Raw genomic sequence first — 26,243 nt, forward strand, 5'->3', positions numbered from 1 at the left:
ACCGCTGCCCCGATGCTTTATGGCAGAATCAGCTCTGGCCTTGGATTTCAAGATCAGTACTACCAACTCTAGAATACACTCCCCCCCCCACACACACACACTCCCCCTTACACAGAGATTGTCCCTATGAGAAGTTGTTTTAAAACCATTGGAAGGAGTATCATTGTAAACCACACACAAAGCCAGGTTGTCCTATCTGAGGCTTTGTTGTTATTGTTCTTTCCTTAAAGATCAAAATGCTGCACTTGCATTCTGGTAGACTCTGATCACACCGCAATTCACAAATCAAACTGTTTTACATCTGATTGTCTAAAGATGTAACCTATTTGAAATCTCTTGGCTTCTACTTTTGAATCTATTCGTGCTGCTATGGACAAGAGATCAGTATTTGGAATCAGTTTGCTGTTTGATAAGAACTGGGGAGCTAAATAGTAGCAAAAAAATCTTCCTATGAAGAGCAATGCTACATAATCTAAGACGTAACTTTAATGTCACTAAAGAATGCACAGTTTTACTGAGTTAGAAAACCGACAATATTGTGCTATTTCTGATGTTTTCACGCAAAGCTAATGGGAGATCTATCCTTGATATGCACTCATCTAATGGTAAGATAACCAAAATAGGATGAGGTCAGTCTGATCACTGCTTTTCTAACAGAGACTTGGGGAAAAGCAAACTTGATCTTACACAGGTTTAAAAGTGCTACTTTCTCCAAATGACAGAAGGTGGCCACTCCTTAAACAACCATTGATCTTATCCATCCACACTGATACTACTTGTTGTGTTTCTAAAGATGTATTTAACATCTATAGGAAAATGTCTACACATATATTTCACACACACGCACATGCACACGCACACGCACACACTGATACAGCTAAACCTGTAATGCAGAAGAGGTTTGTAAGGTCACCAACTTTTTTAGCAGAGTCTATGGATGAGTGCAAATCTGTGTTTCAAAACAGGATTAAAACGATCCTTTTGGACTTCAGAGTTGTAAACTAAGCACACAATCTTGGGCCCTTCATGAAAAGTGGGAAATCAGGCTGACATCACAGTGATGTCACAGTAGCATCACAGGTCGATCAAGGCAATAGTGCTCAGTGTCACAGCCATGGAGGTTGTGGCTGCTGAAATGAGGTAGGATTTCCCAAGTCATTTTTACTAGCATTTCCCAAGGGCAAAACTTTGCTTGGCCAAGGACTTTTAGATTTATTTTTTAAATTCACAAGGCATCTACATTTTTAGTTTTACTTTTTAAATGGACATTCAAAACATACTCTGGGCTACAATATTACCTACTACTTTAGTCCACAAGGAACGGTCCTGCTGAGGCTTTACAAATTTTACCAGTCGCCACCTCTATTCTTTTACCACAACAGTGCTTCACAGCTTACCGTAAAGCATTCTTCCTGAAAGTGAGACCTGTTCCCATCAGCTACAGATCACAAGGTTCTTGTCCTGCTATTTCCACAGAAGAGGCACAGAACAGATAAAAATGGTAATTTTTAATGGAACATTTTAAATAACCAATGTGGGCCTATTTAAACTTGGATATGAATTTGGATGCTCAGCTTGGCAGGACTCTCTGGATTTGGTTGGGAAAGCACTCACTGTGCTGTCTCTGCCCATGTCTAAATCCTAAATACAGTAAAATGAAGTCTGGGTAACATCCAGAGATATAGTTGTGATGATCAACTGGAACTCTATACAGTGGCCTGAGTGCCTCAAAGGAAGCATGGGCCACGCATCTAACAACTCCAATGATATAAGATACGTAGGGACAAGGTTATGACATTGTTACTACTAGCTGAAAATTTGCTCGCCTGAAACATTTGAGTTGGGAAAAATATTTGCTACAGGGAGTCAACAATTGCTCTGTGCTTCCCCCCGCCCTTTTTAAGGAGTCAATGAATTATTTTGTCATGCATATACATATTTCGGAGGAGAATAAGTGGAACTAGGGGAAACGTACTCAGATGAGTTAGTTACCCCGCTACGTAACTGAATGACATTTCATACCTTATGGGTGCAATTGGGATTCTGATCTATTTGTGACTGTGTGGGACCAATGTGCCCCTCATGCTCCTAATACATCCTCTGAACCCAAAGGTTGTGACCTTGACATTGAACACTAAGGGGGATCGAACAAAAAGCAATAAAAATTGATTCAAACCTCAATGTAGGAGGCAAACTATACCCCGACCCTCTGCCACACTAATTCCAACACATTATACAGGTCCAAAGGGATCACTTCTGAGCTTGCAGCATCTAATCCAAACTTATCCTGATAAAGCAATTACTACTAAAAAGTCTAACAGGTTTCTGCCTTATTTCTTTGTAGTATACAGACAGTAGTTACTACAGGCAAGGAACAGACAATTTGATGCAACAACATGTTATTGCTGCTCCCTGTGGCTTATGTTTGTTTTTGAACCTGAGATATCTTTTTAAAAATCTTGTGTAGGACCATTTAAAAAATAACAACACACAAATTAAACAAGAAAGGAAATGGGAAAATAAATGAACGGAAAGGATTTCATTTCCCCCCTTTTAAAAGCGACACAAACAACCCTGAGGTATTGGCTCAAAAACCAGCATATAATATGAAAGAAGAAAACACAAATTCACTGACACAAATAGGGGAAAGAATGTGCTTTCAATGTGCTGAGTGACAGCTCTGTGCCTGTGTCCCAAATGTGGGGCAGTGTTGCAGTGCCTTGTAATGAAGGCTTCTGAGCTGATGCCTCTGCTAATCCTCAAAAGGGATGTCAAAGTTCAGTGTGGCCAACAGTGGAAACATAAATCATCCATGCCCACTCTTGTGTCCTTGCTGAGATCTTCCACTATGATCAGTGAATTATTAATACGTCTATGATGATTTCCTTATCTGAGTGCATGTTCTCCTGCTTTAGAACCACATCTTGTACCACTGAAGGCCACTTTTAAAAATGAATCCTAATACAGATATCTGAAAAATGCTTCATGTGAAGTTGTAATATCGGTCAGCTACATAGCAAGTTAACAGCTCAAGCCACGTGGCAACGTCCATATTAGTGGCCACCAAGAATATGAACAAGTGTGATAGAGGTTTTCCATATGATTGGGCCTATTTGTACAGGAGCTCACAAAAGTTTCTACTCTTAAAGTAGGCTGCCAATTTCAGTGACTTCTGCATCTGCATTAGGACCTTAATGCTTGATTTGCGTTTTCTTGCAACTAATGGAAAGCAATTAAAATTCTTCCCTTGTTAAAGGTCAACCTAATTACAATGTAGAATGAGGCACCCCATAGTTGGGAGATTTCTATTGAAGAGTGGTGAATTATCAGTTTTAAACTGTATTATTATATTTTTCATTCTAAGGAGGATTTCACTTCATTAATTCACATGCCAAAATACTGGGCCCGTCCTGCTACAATTGTGGCCACATGCTGGATGATTATCTCCTCCATGTTCCCTGGACATGAAGATTTCTTCCATCCATGCATTCCCCCAGTGTGGTAATCAAGTGAGACTTTAAGAACTGGATTTCTTTTGTGCAAAGAAAAGAAAAGATATATGTCTAAGCGCCTCTTCATAGCAACACATCAGAGGAGGGCTGGGGAGACGGCCGCTGGAGTGAGGAGGGGATGGAGAATGAAATGCGGCTTGTCCTTCTTAGAACTTCCTTCCTCAAAAGGCTATTTCATTTGGTCTTCTTCTAGTTCAGCTTTGTCTTTGGGCTTCTTTCTCACAACTGATTCACACTTATTGGGGAACCCCCTATGAAAGATTCATGCTGTAGAACTGGAACGTTTATCCGTTTTTTATTTCTACTTTCGCTGCAAGTGGACACTGCCCTTCAGCGGCTCTGAGGAACTTGAAGGGAATTTATTCTGATGCCGGACTAACATAATCCAATCAAAAACTGTTGCCATCTTTTCCTACAGGTTTTGGTTGTTGAGCTTACTCTCCCATTTGGGTTTGACACTATTCAAATGACAACAGTATCTGAAAGGCCATGTTACAGCTCCCTCCCCCTTTGTAAGGACAAGGAATAGCCTATATGTTGTCACTATAATTAATCTGGGAGAGATCTTGAGCTATTTGGAAGGGACTGATGCCCTGGGAATTCAACCCCCTCATCTTATATGCTCTTGAGAGCAACTCAGAACATTCAGTAAGCACAGCTTTATCAAGGCAGCCTGCTGCCACCTCCTTTCCCTAGAATACAGATCCTAACACCTTCCTTTTACAGCAGATGCCTGCCCTTGCAAGCCCAGTCCTGCTTCCATTCACCCAACCCAAGAAAGAAGAACTTTTTATGGCTTTGATTGCAGATGCAAGAGAAATACAAAGTAAGAAAGAAGAATTAAGATTCCTGGCTCAGTTTGTGTTGGAAGTTTTCTTGCTTTTCTTTTTAAATTAAAGTGCGCGCACATACAATACACACACACACAGATAAGATTTCTCATCCTACTTTTTGGGGTGTCTGCATCACTGCCGTGAGCTACAGAAGGAGTCACAGGCCTAGGATATTGCTTTGAAACTTGTGTTTCATTTAAATACCACGTACAGTAAAAAGAGAGCTGAAAGTACCTCCCCTACATTGTCTGAAAATCATTGCCAGAATGAACAGTTTCAAATAAATTAAAAAGAAAAGTTGAAATATCATTTGTTTCAATAAAAACTGTAGTAAAACCATTTAAACCTTCTCTTTGTGTTCTCTCTCTCTATTATATTATATATAATATATATTTATATATGTATAGAGCTGCTGTAAGGCAGCATTAAAGAACACTAGCCAAAGAAACACAAAGGAGCATGCTCAGTATGGCAAAAATGGGCTGGGAACAGAGGGGAGCCAATAAAAATCATCTCTAGGTTTTTGCACCCCAATCAAGGAAGAGCAACCGATATACAATATCCACCCAAGATGGAACAGAAGGGGAACTTCCTTCCTGTGATGAGATTAGGGCATGAGCAAAATATCAGCCATTTCCTATAGGTAAGGTAGGAATGTATTATTAACTATGGGCAATGCTCTCCTACAAGAAAATAACCTGTTTCCCTTGAACTTCCCCCTCTTGCAAATTTGCTGCTCTGACAATAACCTCTCACCAGAAGAACTTTTACACTGAAAGTAAATTGGCTAAGGTGTTTACCTCTGCCCCAGTTTCTTTTCCACCACATTTTGAAGTCAAACCTCAACTTTCCCACTTTCCTTTGTGGGAGGTAAATGGAAGAAAAGAACTTTGGATTTAGAGAGTTGATACAGTGCAACCTCCCCGCTGCCCCCGCCAATAAGGGAATGTGGCTGTGGTTCACCTTGGTGGTGGAGGTAGGAGCGAAAAAGGGCACTAAGCATGCACCATTATGTTTCTTGACTTCGGATTCATTTAGCTTTGCCTTCACTTTAGCATGTGTACACTTTGGAAATGCACACAGGCATATAAATAATACTCCCGCCCCCACCCATGCCTTGCTTCTCCCCAGTTAAATATCTTGCCAGCATTCCCACCCACCCATCCCACTGAACAATGCGCGCACACGCACGCACACACACACACACACACACGTTCTCAAATCTCACATGGTGAACGTCAGGACACTTCTATGATTTCCATGCTGCCGGAAAAGCTAGACTGTTTGCTGATTTTGCCTAGGTCTTCCCGAGACCTGCTCTCTGACAAGGTCTCTTCAAACTCCATCTGGCAGCTTCTCCTCTTGAACTGCTTCTCGGCTGCGCTGTCCTCGTGCCAGCTGTGCCGCACATCCCGCTGCTCCCCTCGCTGCTTGTCCCTCAGTCTGATCTCACAACTTGCCTGGATTGTGCTGCAGCTGAAGGAAGAATAGGTGGTGGTGCTGGCAAAGAGAGTCCCGCTGCCGCTGCCTTTGCTGCCTGAGGCTGAGTCAGTGCTGAAGTACCAGGGATTCTCCGATGAAGGAGTGCTGGGGGATTCCAAATGCATCCCCCAAGTGCCTGCAGAGGTTGGGGTGGTGACTGGCTGGGCCAGCTGTTGCCCCACACTGGGAAGGCTCAGCCGAAGCGTCTGCTTGAGACTGTCCTCCATGCTGGTGCTTTTATGCATGGCACAAACGCCGCTGAAGTTAAGGCTCAGCCCATGGGCAGGGGAGCCCGCCTGGTGTCGATGCTTCCGCCTCTGTCGTACTTTGGCCTCTAGAAGGAAGTCAGGACCACTAGGCCAATCTGGACTGTCTGGAACAGGAGAGAACTGGCATGTGCCATTAGGGCCTGATGGGCTGTCAAGCTTACAAAGCTTGGGGGTTTCTCCTGCCTCTGTGGGTTCTTGGGTATCTTGCATTTGGCTCGGAGTGTAGGCCGACTTAATATCCAGGGAGAAGGAACGCTTCAGCCGGTTGGTGTCTTGGATACGCTCAGAAGACAAGTGCAGCCCATTGAGTCCTTGCTGTAGCACTGTAGGTGAGACAACCTTGTGAACTCCTGATGGTCTCTCAGAGTCAACTGAGGAGATCTCCACACTTGTGCTTTTAAATACCTCCTCGGCCTTTTCTGAGGTAGACAGGTGTTTGTTGCCTCCCTGTGCTTCAAGTTGGTCTTCCTGGAATTCCCCCTCAATTTTCTCCCCATGGGCCTTCAAAGCTTTGAGGAGCTTCAGACTTCTCTCATACTCTAGGAGCTGACCCAAGAAGTTGAAGTTGGGTGATATGGAAGGACGACGGTCTTTGACAAACCTGTCAATGCAAACCAAACAACTGTGGTTATTGCTTGATCTACATTCAATGGGATTCTCCAGTTCCTTTACACTCTAGTTCTGGGAACATTTAGTTAGTAGATGCTAAAGACATCTTTTAAAAAAAACTGGATAGGCAATGCGGTGCTTTAAAGCTTTTTGCTTATCAGTCAGCAGTGTGCATGGTTAGCAGCCACTGGTATTATCTGGATGTGTTGGTTCCTTGTATTCACAAAAGCATTGAGACATGAGGAACCCAACAGCACATGGATGTGATCAGCTAGCCCACTGCAATGAATTAAACACCTTACAAAATCCAAGTGGCTACAACGATTCCAAGTGCTATGCAAATCAGTATCCTAAGTGTACACCAAGACTCTGGTTTCTTAAGGAGGCCAAGGAACAACTGTATCCTTGTCCAAGCCTCCCCAAGCACTCCTTGCCTAGAAGGAGACAGCATGTACCTATGGCTCTTTTATGCTCATCAACCTGTACCATCTTATACGGGGTGGGGGTGCATAGCAAAATGTGATATTTATAGCAAAATAGCAAAATGTGATATTTAAAATAACATCCCCTATAGTTTCTTTAAAACAATAATCAAAACCTGCCTATGCCTAAATCCACAAGAAAGATTCCCCTTGATTGGATAAAAACCACCTTTAACTATCCTTTCTCCAGCACCAACTCACCTGTAGGCATCATCTGAAGACATGCCCATGGTCTTCATGATGTAGGCGATGGCAATGGTGGCTGATCGGGAGATCCCTGCTAGGCAGTGCACTATCACCTGGCAGCTGGACACCTTGGCTTTATCTGCAGCATGAGGAAATGGCTTTCATTATTCCAAGCAAGAAACCAGAGCAGCTTTCTTCCAAAGCGGGAAGTTACGTTTCGACATGTCATACAATTGACACAAGCCACTGGGGCAAAGGGCTACAGCTCAGGGGCGCAGCATCTACTCCTAAGTTCCGTCCCTGGCACCTCCAGTTCAAAGGGTCAGACAGTAGGTGACCAAAAACCTTTGGAGTCAGCATGTGCCCGTTCTTGAAAAAGAAAAGCTCCCAGGTAAATAAAAATGTATTTTGTTATCCCAAATGGTAGTAGTTGTCTCTCTGGTGACACCATGGGTTTACATCAGTCTTGAGAATTTAGCTGTCTGGAGACTTCAGTTGTTTTGTATAAAGCACGTCTCCCAAGGGTAGACTGGATGTTTTGCACACATCATAGTTGAAAATAGTGTCAGTAACAAAACAGAAGCACGTGTGTGAACAGTGTCACTATCACTTGGGATCCTTTTCACAGCAACCCCCCCCCAAAAAAAAAGCACCCTAGAGCCCAGAGCGTTTATTTTTTAAGCTTCCAGTGACTAGCAAGTAATCTTACCTATGAACTCAATGGACTTGTCCAGCCAGGGCAAGAGCTTCTCACAGTAATTGTCATTGACAGGAATGCGCATGAAGTGACTGTCACAAATGAAATCTGGCTTGGGACACGAGTTGCTGGCATTGAGGACATAGCTTATCCCATTCTGAGTCATCAGGTCCTGGACAAGAGAAAGATAAGGAGTACATGTTGGTCAGTTGCCTGCAGGATCTTTTCCTTCATTTCCCCAAAGGCCTCAACCATGCAAGCCCCGTTTTCTTTTTCCTTCCTCCACTGTTCATCTGGGCTGTGTCATTGGGCTGCCCACTTGGCACTACTGACTGATGATAGAAAAGATGGAAGAATATTCATTGGCTATTGCCACAAGGGAACAAACAGGACTTCCACCAGGAGCCAACCTCAGATTCACAACAAGAGAGCAACAGAAGACATTTGTTCAGAAGGAAACATCTAGAATAATAAGGTCTCCCCCATTTATCAAATACAGATAAATATCACTGTAGTCTCCTGAGTTTTCATGGCTCCTTTGTTTCTGAGCGGTATCACTGTGATAAGTAATGATCCTAATTTTGTTCCACAGAAGCTATTCCAGTTCCCAAGTAGGCATTCCTGACATTTATTCCCCTGATTACTGCCTATATAAAATGTTCTCCCTTTTTTTGCTTCTACTTTAGACACTTCCATCTATCCCTGATTGGCCAAGGCTTCAGTTCAAAGGCTTCCTTGTTCCCAGGCTACAAGCTTGCCTTAAAGGGAAAACCCTAACTTCTCTCTGTAGAGATTTGCCTCTTTTTTTTTTCTCCCGTCTCTGCTGCCTCCAGTGCTGCCCAGAAAGAGGTTCCTGCTGCACTTGGCTCCCCGCCTTCTGAACTTCCCTAACCACGTGCAGAACACTTTTCTGTTTCAATGGGGGGAGGGGGGAAGAGGAAGACTCGGAATTGATCTAGATTCAGCGAGATCCACAATGGAATTAACAAAGTTAAGAGCAGATTCAGCCCAGTTCACTCTTTCCATTTGACTACAAACATCTACTGTTAGTTTTAAACAGCAATTATGGTTTCTTTGAGCAAAATTCTCCTCCATATATGGTATCATGGCCCAGGCATTCTGGTACTTTTTAAAAGGATGCTGACTGCTCCCTCCCCCTGACCATTTGCAATATAAATCTTTGTCCATTTGAGGACATTTTCAAAAGGCTTTTTGCTTGCAGATGTGGTCTGCAGTGCCTATACTCTTCCTCACCTCCTGTTATAATCAGGCAGTTGAATGCCAAGCTTAATACCTCATCATCTGGCACTGGACGTGGACATGGAAGAGCTGAGGTCAGTGTTATTCTTTAGCCTGGCTGGCACTGGAACTTGACAAAACACAGGTGGGGCCTGTCATAAGTGCTGGAATATGCAAGATCTTTAGTGTGCATGATTCAAAAAAGATATGAAGAATATCCTACAGTGGGCTTCAGAGGAGATGCATGCTTAGCATAGTTAGATCAAGAGCTTCCTAATATTTTCCAAATTATCTGCTCTTGTATCCTGGTTGGCTCAAGTGGGGACTTCCGGTTCATTTGAACACACTTCTTCCCTGCTTGCCCACAGAACAGACTAATGAAGACAACAGATCATTAGGTCTCTCTCTCTCTCTTCTTTCTATCCAAAGTTGTTTTTCTTCTAAATAAAACTATTTTGTTCTTTTAAGCAGCCTGGTGCTTCGCTTTGATTGTTCTAAATTTGCCAACATAGCTATCAGTGCAGAGTGAGCATTCATGTTGAGAAATTGAAGACACAGAAGAAATACAAAATGGCAGTTTCCTGCAACATTCAGCATGACTACCCACCTGGAGAGGCTTACTGAAGGCACTAACTACTTGATCTGGAAGGAGGGAATGAAATGCTACCTGCTAGAGATGAGACTGTTGCATGCTGTTAGACTACCAAATGGGAGATGACAAGCAGGGAGGACAGAGGACCTGGCATTCTGATAATGAAAAGCCAAGAAGGGCCATAATTAAGGGGCTGACTGAGAGACTTTTTGAGAGTCATACAAATACAGATAGCAAAGACAATCTGGTCAGAATTAGAATGGCTGTATGTTACTTCCTCTCTGAAAAGCCAGCTCTACTTCCAGAAGAGACTCTTTAACATCAAAATGCCAGAGAAAGGAACATTACCATTTGGACCAAATAATTACTCTAAGTAAACAACTCCAAAGTGCTGGCAAATAGAGTCCACTGCAGGATCTGAATGTGCGCTTATTAATTAGTTTGCCAAAAATTATGAAAATGATATATCCCAAATTGAAGGAAAGGGAAGTAATCACTGAAGTAATCAGCCAACATGAAGAGACATATAGGCATAAACAGTTGGGGGTTTGCAGTAATACAAGGGAATCAAATGTTGAGCAAATGGCACTGAATATAAACAGCAAGAGCAAGGTGATTTGCCACTTATATGGAAACCAAGGAGACTTTAAAAAGGACAGCAATGCTTCCAAGAAGAAGGGTGCCTTTCCAAAACAGACAAAAAGGGAAGTTTTTATACAGCTACCCTTAAAGGAGTGCTTTGTATTGATACTAGGTGCAACCCAAACTAAAATATGGTATTTGGACAATGGGTCAGGTTCTGCAAAATGCAAGCTTCCATATGGCCAAAATAAGGGATTTGCACTGAAAATGGTCTTTATGTCCCACAACTGGCAAACAGTTTGGTTTCAGTAAGAGTGGCTATGGCATAGACATCTTAGACATTGAGATAATAATGCTATTTCCCAACTTGAGAGCCAGAACCTGACCAAGAGCATACATATAACCAAATGCAATATTGAAAGAGACTGGAATGAGAAAAGGAATGAGACCTAGTGTCAGTAAAATTCACAATAAAAATAGCCGCCACAGCGCCTTCTAGAACTGGTTCATAATGGTTAATGTGGCCCAAGGCAGAGAGCCCTAGTGGGAACACATATATTCTAGCTTTTATGGAGGATATTTCAAAGTATACAGTTACTTACTTAATCAAGGAGAAAAGCCAAGTACTGGAGAAGCTCAAGGCATATGTTGCAGTGGTAAGCAACAGGTTCTAAAAAAAACAATTGGTCTTTCGCGCATACAATGGAGTTGTGACATGAAGGACTGCTTGGCTAAATAATGCACAGAACATCAGCTCACAGTCTCATACACTCCAGAGGAGAAAAACATAGCAGAAAGGAAGAATTACTCCCTAACTGAAATGAGCAATGCATACTCTTAGAAGCATAGTTACCTTAAATATACTGGGAAGAGGCAATTAACACTGTTACTTATTTACAGAATAGGTTGCCTACAAAAGGTGCCAGAAGAACTATGGATTGGACACAAACCAAGCATGAACCACCTGAAAATGTTTGAGTCAAAGGCCTATGTCTATGTTCTCAAGGAGAAAAGAAGCAAGATGAATATGAGAACTGAACAGGGCATTTTTGAAGGATATGCCTTAGGTTGTAAAGGATATAGGATCCTTAATCTGAGAACTGAACCTATAAAGTCCTGAAACACAGTCTACATTGACAAAAAGGAAAAACCTACAAACACAGAAAGAATTAACATAAAAGAATCTACACTGATGGAAGAAAAATAGAGTATAGTTTCCTGAAGCAGTACAACTGAGCACCATGAACTTTACATATGAAGCACCAGCAGAACCCAAAGAACCAGAAGGAGATGCAGAAGCTGAGAGCAATCAACTAGAACAAATAGAAGAGTACCTCCAAGGAGACTCTACTATGTAACCATTATTATCTCCTCCTGTGACCTGATTGGCTCAACTGGAGACTTCCTACTTTTTTGAGCACACTCCCCCCTCCCCCCGCTTGCTAACAGAACAGACTGAGTGAAGACAACAGAGCAATTAGTTAGATCGCTCTCTCCTCTTTCTATACAATGTTGTTTCTCTTCTAAATAAAACTATTTTATTCTTTAAGCAGCTGATGCTTTACTCCTTTGCATATTCAAACTCAGCCAACAATAAATCTTCTCATGGTGAATTCTGCAGTCTTGATGATACCACTGCTAATGTCCTTTACACTTCAAAGGAACCCCATTAATTATATCGCAGTCTTTCTCTACAACGGTCCATGAAGACACTACTGTCCCCAATTGGACAATGTACAATTTCCCTCACTGGTAACATACATAATTTGTCAGGCAAAGTTCATAACTCTCGTAAGGGGTGGGAGAAAGAAATGGCAATTTGTAAAAGGAAAGAACATTTTTTTACTGGGATGTACCTTATTTAAGACATCTTTCTGGGAGCCCAAATAAAGATGAGGCAGGATGCGTGTTGGGCCAATGTTGGCCACTGGCAAACATGGCTGAGAGATGCTCATTGGCAGGATGGCAGCAGGTTTACCTTCACAGAGTCCTGGGAAGCAAGATGAGAAGGTGGCAAAACCCCCTGGAGAAAGACAGAGAAAGATACAGAAACTGTGAAAAACTGCTTACGTTATCATTTACAAGTCCTATTTCACAGACAGGGAACTGAAGCAGAGAGCTAGTGGCCTGTCCAAGGTCTCACTGTGAGTCTTTAGCAAAAGTGGAACTCAAGTGGTGCCATTTACCACTCTTGTCCTCTAGAGGGCATATGAACCTTAGTGCTTTACATTCTCCCATAGAAGTGAATGAGTGCTATTCACTTTTATGGGAGAACTAGTAATCAAGCCCGCTGTATGATTAATACAGCGGGCGCTAGGTACTGACATTCTTCCGGGTGGGCGTTGTGACGGCGGGGGCTCCCTCAGGTGGCGGTGTGTCGTCGTCGGCTCCCTCGTCGTCGTGTCTCTCTGGCGGTGGGCAGGGAGCCCCCGGCAGCCGGCTCCCTTGCGGCCGGCCTCCGACGCATCAGGCTGGCAAAGGAGCAACTGCGAGCTGTCGCTGGGGCTGGGAATCGGAGAGACCAATCGTCTGTCCGGAGGAAGGGTCCAATCCGGACCCTTCCTCATCCCGGACACATCCCGCCCCAGAATGCCTTACCCTTTTATTTAGTCCGTGGTGCCTGCGGCGCCATGGGCGGTGTAAAGATAAGTACAGTTCATGGCAATGTGGGCTTCTACTGACAGTGAGCTCCCATCTGCATATATGTGTGTTTAGAAGATCCCTAGAATCTGTAAGCCCTCCTCATCTATCACAATGTCAGGCCTTTCAGCAACCCATGAAGTGTGCCAACCCTTTAAAGGCCTCTTGACTCCCTTGAAGCCAATGCCTTATCTTTCCTTCATGCCAACTTTAGCATTACCCTTGCTGCATGGCCTTCTTTTATGGGCTGTCAACCAATTATTAAGTTAGTTAATTAACTCACTTAAGTAAATGTATTGTTATGTCAAAATAACTATTTGCCTCGAGGCCACAATGGTATACCCAAGTCAAGACATTTACACTTTGGGAAACAAATACACGGTCTGAATCCAGAGACATATGATGCTTACAAAAGTGCTGTCATCAGCCCTGAACTCCAGCTCAAGTGTGCTTTCCCCTATAACCATTCACAGTTTAAATCTGAGAGCAATGTTATCAGCTCATTTATCATATCCATTCATCGCCTCATTCTTTCAGACCATACTATAGCAGCAAAGAGAGGCTGGATTGCCATTTGCCAGTTCTCTTCCTATTACAGCACCTACAGTTGGGGATTAGCCTTGTGTCACCAGTGAATGCCAATATGGCAAAGGGCCTGTGCTGCCTACCATAACCCCCCAGGGTCTCTTCAGTTAGGGATAAAGTATTTTCCACATAACTCTTAAATTTCACTTCATGAGCAAGCAGCATAGGTTTGGTCTAGCCTGCAGTTTCTGAGCAATTGCAAGGCAGCTCAGTCTTAGTGACAAGGCAGTCGTAGGTGAGAGCACATAAACTCGCAAGATGGAATTAAAAACAAAAATTGCCAAGGGTAGAGTGGCACTTGTGAATATGATGCTAGGAAGGCAGGAAATAAATTACCAGCACTGGAATCTGGCCAGGACTCCAAGGACTAATTTTACTCCTCTTTTACAAATAGGATCAATGGGATCTTTAGCTGACATGTGTCACCAGAGAAACAGCAGCCAGTGTTGTTATTATGGGATGGTTTAGAAGGGGGCCGAGTTGCTGTCAGACTTTCCACCCTGAGGAAATAACCTTCTCACTGATAAACCCCTGGCAGAGTGGCCACAACAACCCTGTGCACTGCAGGAAATTGAGTAGTATATTCTGGGGGGCATGCGGAGGCATCTTTCATACACATCTGATTTCTCTATCCATCCAAGGGGTAGTCAAACTGTGGGTCTCCAGATGTCCAGGGACAACAATTGTAGTCCGTGAACATCCGGAGAGCCACAGTTTGGCCACTCCTGATCTATCTCCTTGCAAAGAGCAAACTAGCCCAGTATGGGGAAAGGAAGGGTGGAACTGTATGCATTTTCTGTTTGCTTGGCAGCATACTGAAAGCTGAAATCTGCCAGTTGCAACCTAAAGGGCTGCAGTCCATTCTATTACCTTAGAATTCTGCTACCTCATTCTCTTTCATGTGTGAACCGGGTCTCCATTCTGAAAAAAGGCACTGGTCAGTCCTCATGGATTGCCCTGGGTGGATGAAGACTGTAAATTGGAAAACTTCTCCCTCAGCTGCTCATTGCAAGTGAAGATTGGCAGAGGACAGACAACCTGGGTGTAAACTGCATGGAGATTTTATTCCAACCCCAGATCGATTCAGTCCCTGCCCTCTACACAGAATGCGATTTCCGTTTGGATTTTGGGCGATTTTAATTTTCTTTCTTAAGCAAGAAGGATTGATCCGGAGTGACCCTACATTTATTGTGCGATATCTCAGACTGCTTTTAAGCCTGAATATCCAGCTTGAGAAAGAAAGCTCTGGATTGGGAAAGAAAACTCCATGGTAGAGAACCTCTGATAGGCTACACCTGGTCATGTGACACGCTTGCCTTAAAGGAGAAGCCCCTAATTTCTCTCAACTTCTGTCGGTCCTGGATTTTTCCTCCTCCTCTGCCTTTTTCAATCCTCTCCCCCTCCCCTCCAAGAAAAGAAAGAGGCTCCCTGACTGGCTCCCCCCCCCTTCAAGAAAAGAAAGAAAGAGGCTTGGCTCCCCCCCCCCACACACACACACCTTCTGAACCTCCCTAACCACGTGCAGAAGACTTTCCTGTTTCAATGGGGGGGGAGAGGAAGACCCGAGTTCAAAGCGATCTGAATTCAACAGGATTGACAATGGAATAAAGAAAGTAAGTGCAGACTCTGCCCTGGTTTAACAGGTAGGCCCATCTGCCATACTGATTTTTTTTCCCATTGAAGCACCCCAATAAGCTTCAAAGGATAACAGGCCAATCTGGAACACAGTTTGAAAACCTCTGGCCTGAGCAATCACTCCCAGGGTTCTTCAAAGCACTGATCTATTGGTGGTAGATTTCTGCCCTGCCCTGCCTCCGTCATCTGTAGTATCTGGTGGAAACATAGCATACATAGCTGCAGGCCTTTATACTTGAAGCAGATCAATGTGAGAAACATGCAGCATTTCAACAGCTCCTCCTTCCTCCCATGCATGGACACAGAGCTCTTCTCTATTGTGTGCCTAAGTGGCTGGGCGATTAAACAGCCCTGTGTACAACACTAATCAGAAAAGCAAGCCTGCACACTGGGTAAGTGGTGGAGGTATTTGGACAGAGACGGCAGGATTTCATTTCTGAACGGGGACCCCTGACTGACTTTTCAAGATTGGATACAGCAAAACACTATACAACTGAGCACCGTCCAAACTGTGCTTGTTCTTAATTTGATCAAATGCAAATACCCGAGGTGAGTGACAGCAAATCTGAAACTTTTAACATTTAGTAGGATGAACCTGCAAAATGTATCAGTTCAATTTAGATGGAATTGATGTAACTGAAGTAGAAACAGCAGTTAAAATGGACAAATATCCTGGGTGCCCTAATGGCAAGTGGAGCCCCTACTGCAGACTTGCTTTTCGCCCCAGTGTAAATGTAAAAGAACATCATTGCAAAATGCTTCCTGGCTGCATCTAATTGCTTGCTAATTGAGTAATATATACTGTAACAGAAACAGCAGGTTTCAGAGGTATTATCAACTGAAAACTGCTTTAAAAAAAAAGATATATCTGGTGGAACTGCCCCTGAATTAAAATTTCCCTCATGGAAAAATTATATGCTATTAAGTCTGATGATTAATTATAGTTTGCCTTGTGATATTTTGAATCTAGTGCTTGGCTATTTGGATGGCTTAATTAGACAAGAGCATTCCAAGTCAGTACAGATTCCATGAACTGCCATGAGAGCACTAGCTAGCAGTAAGCGGCACAACCATCAACTTCTAGCATTAATAGCTAAGAACCTCTTGAGAACTTGTGATGCCTGTTAATTGAATCAAGGAAAGCAACATGCAGCTTGGACACTAATAGCACTGTCCTAAGTAGGATTACACCCTTCTAGGTCCACTGAAATCAATGGGCTTAGAAGGATATAACCCATTCAGGATTGCACTGAAAGACACAGAAAGATTTTTCTTCTCAGTAAGCATCTCATATTTATATATGAAGAACCTCTTGTGGCACAGAGTGGTTAGGCAGCAGACCTGCAGTCTGAAGCTCTGCCCATGAGGCTGGGAGTTCAATCCCAGCAGCCGGCTCAAGGTTGACGCAGCCTTCCATCCTTCCGAGGTTAGTAAAATGAGTACCCAGCTTGCTGGGGGGTAAACGGTAATGACTGGGGACCTTTACCTATATATGCTATTTTCATTAAAAATACATTATGAGTGTGAATATATGCTAGACAGGTGTGCACAATGGCTACTTAAGGAGGTGTATAAGGTTTGCATTGCTTAGAATGGGGCTTCGCTGCCCTACATCATTCATGGCCTTCCTCAGCAGAAGCAAAATAAGAATGTTAGATTCACTCACTTTACGTATACATCACAGAACTAGTCGCTTTTTTAGTTTACATTGCCTGGGTACAACTGTAGTGGGAGAATCAACACATTTTGACAGGTCTTGGTAACTAGCTAAATTTTGTGCTTGTTACGAACTCTTATGTGTTATTTCTGGTATTATACTGATCACTGAAGGCACCTGAAGTGTAGTTCAACTATGGGGGTGAATCAGGATTTGTCCCCAACACACTTGGAGCACTTCCAGAGCCCAGAGCAACTGCAGGAATGAGCTTTCATTGTCCTCAGGGCAGAGATGTTCTCCATGCCTCTACAGCCAAGCATTTTTGTTTATTTTTATTTATTTATAAAGAGGCAGCTTGGTGTAGTTGTTAGGAGCACAGATTTCTTATCTGGCGAACCAGATTTGATTCCCTGCTCCCCCACATGTAGCCAGCAGGGTGACACTGGGCTTGCCACAGCACTGATAAAGCTGTTCTGACTGAGCAGTAATATCAGGGCTCTCTCAGCTTCACCCACTTCGCAGGTTGTCTGTTGTGGGGAGAAGAAAGGGAAGGTGACTGTAAGCCACTTTGAGACTCCTTCGGGTAGAGAAAAGTGGCATATTAGAGCCAACTCTTCTTCTTCTTCTAGTGCTGGAGATTTACCACTGGAAAGCTTTATGGACATGGATTGCTGGCCATTATGTTAAACTACTAGAGGTAAGGGGAAAAGGTGTTTATAAATTACCACCCAACATCAGTATCACACCAATTCTTGTGTTAATTCTGACAGTATTTAATTATTAATAATCATTTACTATTTGTAAACAATCCCAATATATATTAGGAATGCTCATATCTAAGATTTTAAAAATGAAGCTAAAAAAAGGTAACTTGAAAGAAGAAAAATATAGCTTCTACCTTTTGGAAATAAGCATTTGAGGTGAGCTAGAAAAGTGAGGAATATCAACACGGCATTAGGCAAGCAATATTTGTGATCATGCCAGTATTGCATACCAGGTACAGCAAATTGTAACTCTTCATTTAATTTCTAGCTGCATATGTATTAATAACAATGAAGAATTGCCCCTTGGTGGCATTTGATTAGGCATATAAAGTTACTTTTTCTTAGGTAATATCAATACACCTACAACTGTACTAAAACATCAAGGGACAAAGCCATAAGAGGTGCCAGGGCTAGGAACATTTTATAGAATTATAGAATTGGAAGTGGTCATGAAGGCCATCTAGTCCAACCCACTGCTCAATGTAGGATCAGCCTAAAGCATCCAGGATAAGTCTCTGTCCAGCCACTGCTTGAAGACTGTCAGTGAGGGGGAGCTCACCACCTCCTTAGGCAGCTGATTCCACTGCTGAACTACTCTGAATATGAAAATTTCCCCCCTAATATCTAGTCAGTTCATGTAGTTTAAATCTATTACTGTGGGCCCAATCCTGTGGTCACATCTTACATGAAGCTACATTGCAACCACCTCCAGTAGAAGGGTAAACCTGGCTATAATCTCACACAAGCATCTACTGTCAGGTAATCCCCAATGGCCTGGGAGATTGGTCGGACTTCCTCAACTGGTGTCTTCCACCAGCAGGTGAACACTGTTTTGTTTGGCATACTCCCAATAACTGTTACTGCCCCCCCTTCCCTGGTTCTGGTATTTTGGGGTTTTATTGAACTATTTCATAATTCTAAAAATTTTAAATTGTTCAAATGCACCACTTTGGGGACCCTGATCAGTTGGAAAGGCAGTATAAAAATGGCTTAAATATATCTATAAATATTTAGAAGCTAATTCAGTCTAACAGTTTCTTGATCGATATCTCTACAGAAATGGTCACACTATGTTTGGTAAGGTAGTATTATCTCTACAGTTGAATAAGCCCATTAAGAAATACTAAAACTTTTTACAGGGACTCATCAATTTGGGATGCAAAGGATTAAAGTGCCTTGCAACAAAGCTTGAAGCTCTGTGTTTCATTCTAGGCATGACATCACTCCCTCAACTGGGACATTAAATCAGAATGAATGAAACAAGGTTAGCACAGGTGCACATGAGCTCTGGTTACTCCAATCTGCCTTCCGCCCCACCACTGCATCAACTTCACAAGGAAGCATAAATCACTAGGTTGAAAGAGTGTGTGTTAGCAAGTGTAATTCCCCTCTTGGACTCAGAGGAGGAAAAATAATTGAAGAGCCAAAGTTTAGGTATTGGGAAGTACTAGAATAGTCTATCCTATACCCAGCTTGGGAACTGTCCTACCAATGATGGTAGCACCCTCTAGTTTGTGCATTACTTATATCTTTTAGCAATGAAAAAAGCTCCCCACAATTCTATAGGAAACACATTAAAATATTATGTTTCAATATAAAAACTGCAGATGAGTACTGTATTAGAAGAGGCTGCTGCCTGTAATGACAGATACATTCATCCCCTCAAAACAAAGCAAGTATTCCTTTTACTTTCAATGTTTTATTCATATGCAAATGTATGTAGATTTAATTGCTCACAGTTTAACTTTTCACCAAATGGCAGCCATAATAATAATATAAAAAAATATTTCATAGCAAGCCAGACCAGTAGTCCAGTATGGTCTGCTCAGGTAGCAGGTCCTGACAGCCTCAGCAGGTGCCTTCCCAAGGCCTGCTACGTAAGGACCAACTGAGATGCAACCAGTCTGTATGATTAAACATGCATTAGCCAAAGTTACTTAGAAAATGGGGAATGGATTACTAAACTTTCCAATTTTTGTATATGTGCCACCAAAGCAAGTCCCAAGTAAAAGAAGCTAACCACCACACTGCAGGACTCATTTCTCCTACTGGTTGCTTTCCTCTCTAGATCTCGTTTCCATGTGTACTGGGACTCAGCTGGGAAGAAAAGCACGGGGAGGGGGGGCTGTGCTGGGAGATAAGCAGTGAGTGGTGGAAGGTGGGTTCATGCATTCCTCACCTAAATGCCCCTTTCTTGCTAGATAAGCACCTCATTTTTCTCTTTCTATACCATTTGGCTCAGGATCTGCTGCCTCTCAATCTAGGCTAGCTCTGAGATGTTTAACTAGAGATGTCAAGGATTGAGTCTGAGGTTCTTTAAATATTCACCTGGACAGTCAAACACAGGTACTGCATGTGGGCAGGCCTTCTGAAGAGTTCTAATGCTCTGTCTGCATCCCTCAATGCCATGGCTGGACACATAGAGCAAAACAGATTGAAAGAGTTCACAGCAGGGTGGGTAGGAGGGAAAGGGTGTGGCTCAATGGAAGAGTTTCTGCTTTGAATGCAGAAGGTCCCAGGTTCAGTCCCTGGCATCTCCAGTTACAATGGCATTACAGCAGATAATGCAAAAGGCCTCTATGTGAGATCCTGAAGAGCCACTGCCAGTTTGAACAAGACAGTTACTTACCTTGGTAGATCTATGACCTGACTCAGTATGAAGCAACTACATTGTGTGTTCATGTGTGGGATGCATCTGTACAGCTGACCACTCAAAGAATATCTGTTGCATGTAAGTGCAATCATGGTTTTATTACTAATGGTTTATCCTTAAACAAGCCAGGCTATTAGGTGAATACCATTATGTTGGGCTGGCAGATTGTCCCCTGGGAAAGTAGAGCAGTATATAGGGGAAATCTGTAGAAATGGCCCATGGGAAATAGGGAGCAGAACTGGAAACCAGGCCTGCCAGGCCAAAAGAGTGTTATCTAAATGGTGTGAGACTGTTCCTCCCTCATTTTGCAGAGGACATGGACTACTACTAGAAGAGAGGGAAGAATACTGAACAGGAGTCTCTCCAAAGTGTCTCCCAGGCAGCTAGAGTAAAAAAGGCCTTGTATTTCCTGTTTGCTTGCCTTGCAGAAAGATCAATCATGGCCAATCCTCATCCTCTGAATACTGGGTCAAGAAACTTGAAATGGATCTCCCATTCATAAGGGCTAATAGAGCAACAATCCAGAAAATCTCCTAGGTAGTTCAGGGAATCTGCAATGTAAATAGTTTGCACTATGATTTGATTATCTATACACCATTCTCAGATCACTGTAGCTTCTAAGCATGGGGGAGACTTGTCTTGGCAGTAGCATGTGTGAAAAGGATATAGGAGTCTTAGTAGACCATACATTGAACATGAGTCAGCAGTGTGTCTCAGTGGCTAAAAAGGCGAATGGGATTTTGGGCTGTATCAAACGGAGTATCGTGTCCAGATCACGGGAGGTGATGGTACCGCTTTACTTTGTTCTGGTTCGTCCTCACTTGGAGTACTGTGTTCAGTTTTGGCACCCCAGTGGAAGAGGGATGTTGACAAACTGGAACATGTCCAGAGGAGGACATCAAAGATGGTGAGGAGTTTGGAGACCAAGACATATGAAGAAAAGTTGGGGGAACTTGGTCTGTTTATCCTAGAGTGGAAACTGAGAGGGGATCTGATAACCATCTTCAAGTATTTAAAAGGGTGCCATATGGAGTATGGAGCAGAATTGTTTTCTCTTGCCCCAGAGGGACAGACCAGAATGAATGGGATGAAATTAATTCAAAAGAAAGTTCATCTAGACATCTGGAAGAAGTTCCTAACAGTTGAGCGGTTTCTCAGTGGAACAGGCTTCCTCGGGAGGTGGTGGGCTCGCCATCTTTGGAAATTTTAAAACAGAGGCTAGATAGCCATCTGACAGAGAGGCTGATTCTGTGAAGGTTCAAGGGGGGGCAGGTTACAACAGATGAGCAATTGGGATGTGAGTGTCCTGCACAGTGTAGGGGGTTGGACTAGATGACCCATGAGGTCCATTCCAACTCTATGATTCTATGATAAAGGGATACCATCTCATCTCCAGCTTATTTAGATAGAGCATGGATGTAGTATGGTTTAAATAAAGCATGGAAGGAGTATGTAGTATTGTCTGTTGTACCGTCAGGCCACCTGTTCAATTTTTCCCTTAAGGAAGATTCTAAAGACATTAGTGTGTGAGGGCTGTCCTCAGTTCCTACACAGTTTTATGCAGCAGGCTCTCCTTAGGCAACCATGTTCCACTGGTGACAACAGTGTTATAGTGCCCCTCCCAGTCCAGAAGTGAGGTATATCTTAAACAGGATACACCTTTTAAAAGATTGTTCATAGTTCACCCACCAGTTGAGGGGGCAGGTACTGTTTCCAGGCATATTTGGCTTTGGTTTGTTGTTTTGGTTGAAAGCCCTGATGCGTGAAAGCTGATGAGGCCTCATGTGCAACTTTGTATCAGGGGATTATGATCATGCAGAGTGGCAATTTGCTCTTGGCAAATCCAGTCTTAGGGCATAGCCCATAGAGAAATGTTATATTCCTATACAGTATTCCCATAAGAACTTCCTGTCAAGTTGTACCCTTTGCTTCACTGATAGAGAAACATCTCCAAAAAGCCCATTCCATAAGGGACTCTGTAAAAAGCTGCTCTGGTTGCACAAGGTGCTCTATTAAAAGCTTTACTGCAGCAGAGGCTGTCAAAGCCTCCCAGCATAGACAAGATGACATCAGAGCCAAAGCAGGATGGGACCTATTGCCATTCTCCTAGCAACCCTATCTTCCTTTCCAGGATTTGTCTGTCAGCAGAGCCATTGCCAGCTTTGTCAGTGCACATGCAGCCAGACATACCAGGGCATATGAGAAGCACAAGCAGGATTCACTGAGGGAAGCAGCACGTAGGATTTTATGTTACCCATAGTCTATATCCTCCATTATCAACTAGCCTTTCCTGAGAAAGGCTTCACTGTAAGTACAATCTGACAAAGACGTGTTTATTAAGTCAGGCATAGAAGAAACTGTAGAGAGGTTATACACAGAAAATTCTATCTCAGTGCCGTAGGAACATATGAGATTTAAACAAACAGGTGAATTGGTCAACTCAAGTAAACCTTCTACAGTGGGGGTCATCAACCCCTGGTCTGCGGCCCGGTGCCGGGCCGCAAAGGCCATGGTACTGGGCCGCCAGCAGCCGCGCCTGCCTCCCCCCACCTGCAGCAAGAAGGAAGGGAAGAGGCAGGCGCAGCCGCCGGCACGGCGGTGACGCAAACGCACATGCGCACAATTGCCGCGCATGCGTGTAGCGCCCCATGGTGGCGAATACGTGCATGCGCGGTGACTGCGTGCATGTGCCTTAGCACCACCTGGTGGTGAAAACACGCATACGCAGCAACTGCGCGTGCGCGTTTTCGCAGCATCTGGGCCGTCGGCTCTCCCCTCACCCCGGAGGCGGTCCGTGACCTGAGAAAGGTTGGGGACCGCTATTCTACAGGAACAAGGGTGGGGGGAGACAGGCCTGAAGAAAGTAGGCAGAGGGTTCAGGCCAGTCTGGACAAACAAAACATACCAACAACAGAGGGCCTGCCCCTGCTGCAGTCCAGGTAGCTCTTACTACCTACCCCAAGGAGAAGAACTTAATAGGGACATAGTCTACTGTTTGGTCAATTTAACAGTTTAATCGTTTTAACTGTTTTAATGATTTTAATGGTTATTGTAATTATCATTGTTGTAAACCACGCCGAGGCAATAGGGCCGGCTTAGAGATTCAATAATAGAATAAAATAAAATAAATAACGAATAGAACAAGAACATCTAAGCAAGAAGGGGTGGAAGAAGAACAAGGGACTAGGAAAGCAAAATTATGGGTCTGATTGACTTCCAAAGGGAAACAGTAAGGAGAAAAGTTAATGTGAAAGAGAGTGATAGAGTGGCAAAAAAAAAGGACGAAAAAGTCGCTGTATGTGTATGCGAGACAGAGAGAGAATTCTCAGCTACAGTAGTAGCTTTACAGCCTCTAGTTTCTTTTTAATTTTAAAAAGCCAAATGTAGCTTTACACAGAAATCACCAGGGCAACAAACTCAGTGCCAGACTTGATGGATGATGGGCCTGCTTCTATTAATATATGCTGGCTGCTTTTCTAGTTTCAAATGAAGCCAGAAAACTATAACAAATAGTCTTGGGCCTTGTATATTTGTGTTTTTTAAAAAACTGTCAGGCTGTATAGCCCAGGAGTGGTATTCTTCTGGCATGAGTGGAATTAGGAGAAGGGAGTGAATCTGTATATGGGGCAGTGTGGGTGGAAAGAGTTCTCAGATTTCTTAGAGTTGCTCTCTCCACCAGGAGATCTGGCTCAGGCTTTGGAATAGAAATAGATTCCTTGACTTGTTCAGAACCCCAAGAATGGCCAAAACAACAACATTCACAACTGAGTCCAAATGGTCTACCTGGCTTATAGAGTTTCTAATACCAAGCAAACTTGGATCTGTGGAGTGAGTGTGCGCAGATCTGGGCCCTAACGCACGAAAAATGCTGGCATCTTTTAACACAACCCATGACAAGAAAATTACAAGTGTCTATGACTTTACAGGAGTTTGGGAACAGTGCGATGGAAAATAATGCTCCTGGGTGCAGGACTCCATTTTTAGCAACCAGTCTATTCACTGAGCATACCCCCTTCTAAAGTACTTTAAGAAAATTATGAAATGTAGCCTCACTGACAATTATGTTAGCCATTCAGTCATGTCTGACTTCTGGTGATCATATGGCTCAACTGTTGCCACGTTAACCCAGCCATGCACATCTGGGGATGCCAGTCCCAAGGCCAGATAAATGGGGAGGGTTAAGAAATGACCTGGCAACTTACCTTGTAAAAATTTTGCCAAGAAAGTCCTATGGAACAGCCTCATACTTATACGTAATTCTTCATAAATCCACACAACCCACTTTCTTAACACATTAGTCTGGTTGTATGAATGCCTCTTTAGATATCCTATTCAGTACCTTAACCCCTGACAATCTTGAAGACATATTTATTACTACTTCTGCCAAGTGAACATGTACCTTTAACATGGGGCATGAAGAGGCTCAATAAAGGCCTCTCATTAAATCTGTGGCAGAAAGGTCTAAAGCTACATAAGGAACATGTGGAAAAGATCCACATGTGCATTCTGAGCATTCTGCAGTTTTCCCCAGTAGCAGCTTCCAACTGACTCATTCAGAGTTTATCAGTTTCTCATCTGATGAGCATGAGCCAGATGGTAGCAGCTGTTTGGGAAAACTCTAAAGAAAGTCCCAAGAGCTCTGACAGATGTCTTCTGTGCAGTTCTTGAGGCAGAGGACAACAAAGGTTGACTTACAAGTCTTAGGCTTTCAGCTTACTACTAAGAATTCCTTCTCTTCTCTAAGTAATCTGAACATAAAATCAAGGGAGAGGAGGGCCATGGATACCTGAGCACCCCTTGATATGTGATTTGTTTTCACATAATGGTTTATATATTGCCTGGGAAAAATCACATACCATCTCTCCAGACACTTTTTGAATATGTTGATTACAGTCATATCATATATTTTGTATTCCTGTCTTCTTTGCAGGGCAGGCAAGAGCCACCACAAGCTTCTCACACAATGATTCTTCCCCTCATACCTCTTAAACCCAACCCTAGATTCCTTCCTCGAAGAGTCCATAACTTTCTATAGAACAGGCAGAACAGTGTTTCTCAATGAAGCAGAAAGTAAATGCTCAAATGCTCATAGCATTTAGAGAGTAGAATCGTATATACGATCTGGCGCTGTTAGACTGCCAACTCCTGAACCAGCTTCTGATGATTCTTTGAGTCGAGTAGAAAGCCCACAATGATAAATATATGACATAATTTCCTTTCATAATGCTTAACTTCAAAGCTTTGTTATTTCTTCAAGGCCCTATTTTTATATAGAAAAGCAGCCTTTAACTTGGTGTGTTTGATAATGGTAATGATTTAATTTTAGAGATTATAAATATGTCTGCATTCAATTTATATTGCATATTTAAACAAAGCTATTTTTGAGAAACTTAACAGCAATTGTTTTCTTGAATAACTAATCCAACTCATTTGAAAAAAGCTATAATTCCTCCTTTAAAGGAGTTGCAGGAATCAGTAACTGAGATCACCTGACTTTCATCTCTATATTGGAACTTCCTGTCCCAATTACACGTTTCCATCTACGTTTTATGGTGCTGCTGGAAGCCAACCAAAACAGCTGAAACTTATCTTTTTCCTCTATACAACTCCTTCCAAAACCCAGACCTTACTTTATAAAATAATGATGATTTCTCACTCTGCTAGCTATTTTTTCTGTTAGCACCTTTAGCGCTCTCAAGTATATCACCTAGAGGTTGGAAACCCTAATTCTACTACTGCTTATCTGTCACATGAGAAAAAAAAAAACATAGTTCTTTGTCTTAGAAAGAATCTTATTAACACTACTGGTTAAGCTACTGTATGTTC

General features: G+C 42.9%; 1 protein-coding gene, 1 long non-coding RNA gene and 1 other non-coding gene across 10 annotated transcripts in view; 2 read left to right on the forward strand and 1 right to left on the reverse strand.

The window, feature by feature from the left end:
- Positions 1-5,514: 5,514 nt before the first annotated feature.
- DUSP8 (dual specificity phosphatase 8) overlaps positions 5,515-26,243 on the reverse strand; it is a 113,209-nt gene continuing 92,480 nt past the window's right edge. For all 7 annotated transcript variants that reach the window (XM_077321485.1, XM_077321484.1, XM_077321479.1 and 4 more), the window contains 4 exons: positions 12,340-12,506; positions 8,083-8,242; positions 7,389-7,512; positions 5,515-6,697 (listed from right to left, as the gene is read on the reverse strand). In XM_077321485.1, the coding sequence (XP_077177600.1) occupies positions 5,584-6,697; positions 7,389-7,512; positions 8,083-8,242; positions 12,340-12,506 (1,565 nt within the window). In that variant the 3' untranslated portion in view covers positions 5,515-5,583. The remainder of the gene's footprint in view (positions 6,698-7,388; positions 7,513-8,082; positions 8,243-12,339; positions 12,507-26,243) is intronic.
- The window catches only part of LOC143829901 (uncharacterized), a 90,854-nt gene continuing 80,359 nt past the window's right edge, over positions 15,749-26,243 (forward strand). For both annotated transcript variants that reach the window (XR_013228279.1, XR_013228278.1), the window contains exon 1: positions 15,749-15,892. This is a non-coding gene — a long non-coding RNA (uncharacterized LOC143829901). The remainder of the gene's footprint in view (positions 15,893-26,243) is intronic.
- Positions 20,230-20,304, forward strand: TRNAS-UGA (transfer RNA serine (anticodon UGA)). The gene has a single exon. It is a non-coding gene; the product is annotated as a tRNA-Ser (tRNA).

The sequence above is a fragment of the Paroedura picta genome, chromosome 2 (genome assembly GCF_049243985.1).
Source record: "Paroedura picta isolate Pp20150507F chromosome 2, Ppicta_v3.0, whole genome shotgun sequence".
NCBI classification, from domain to species: Eukaryota; Metazoa; Chordata; class Lepidosauria; order Squamata; family Gekkonidae; genus Paroedura; species Paroedura picta.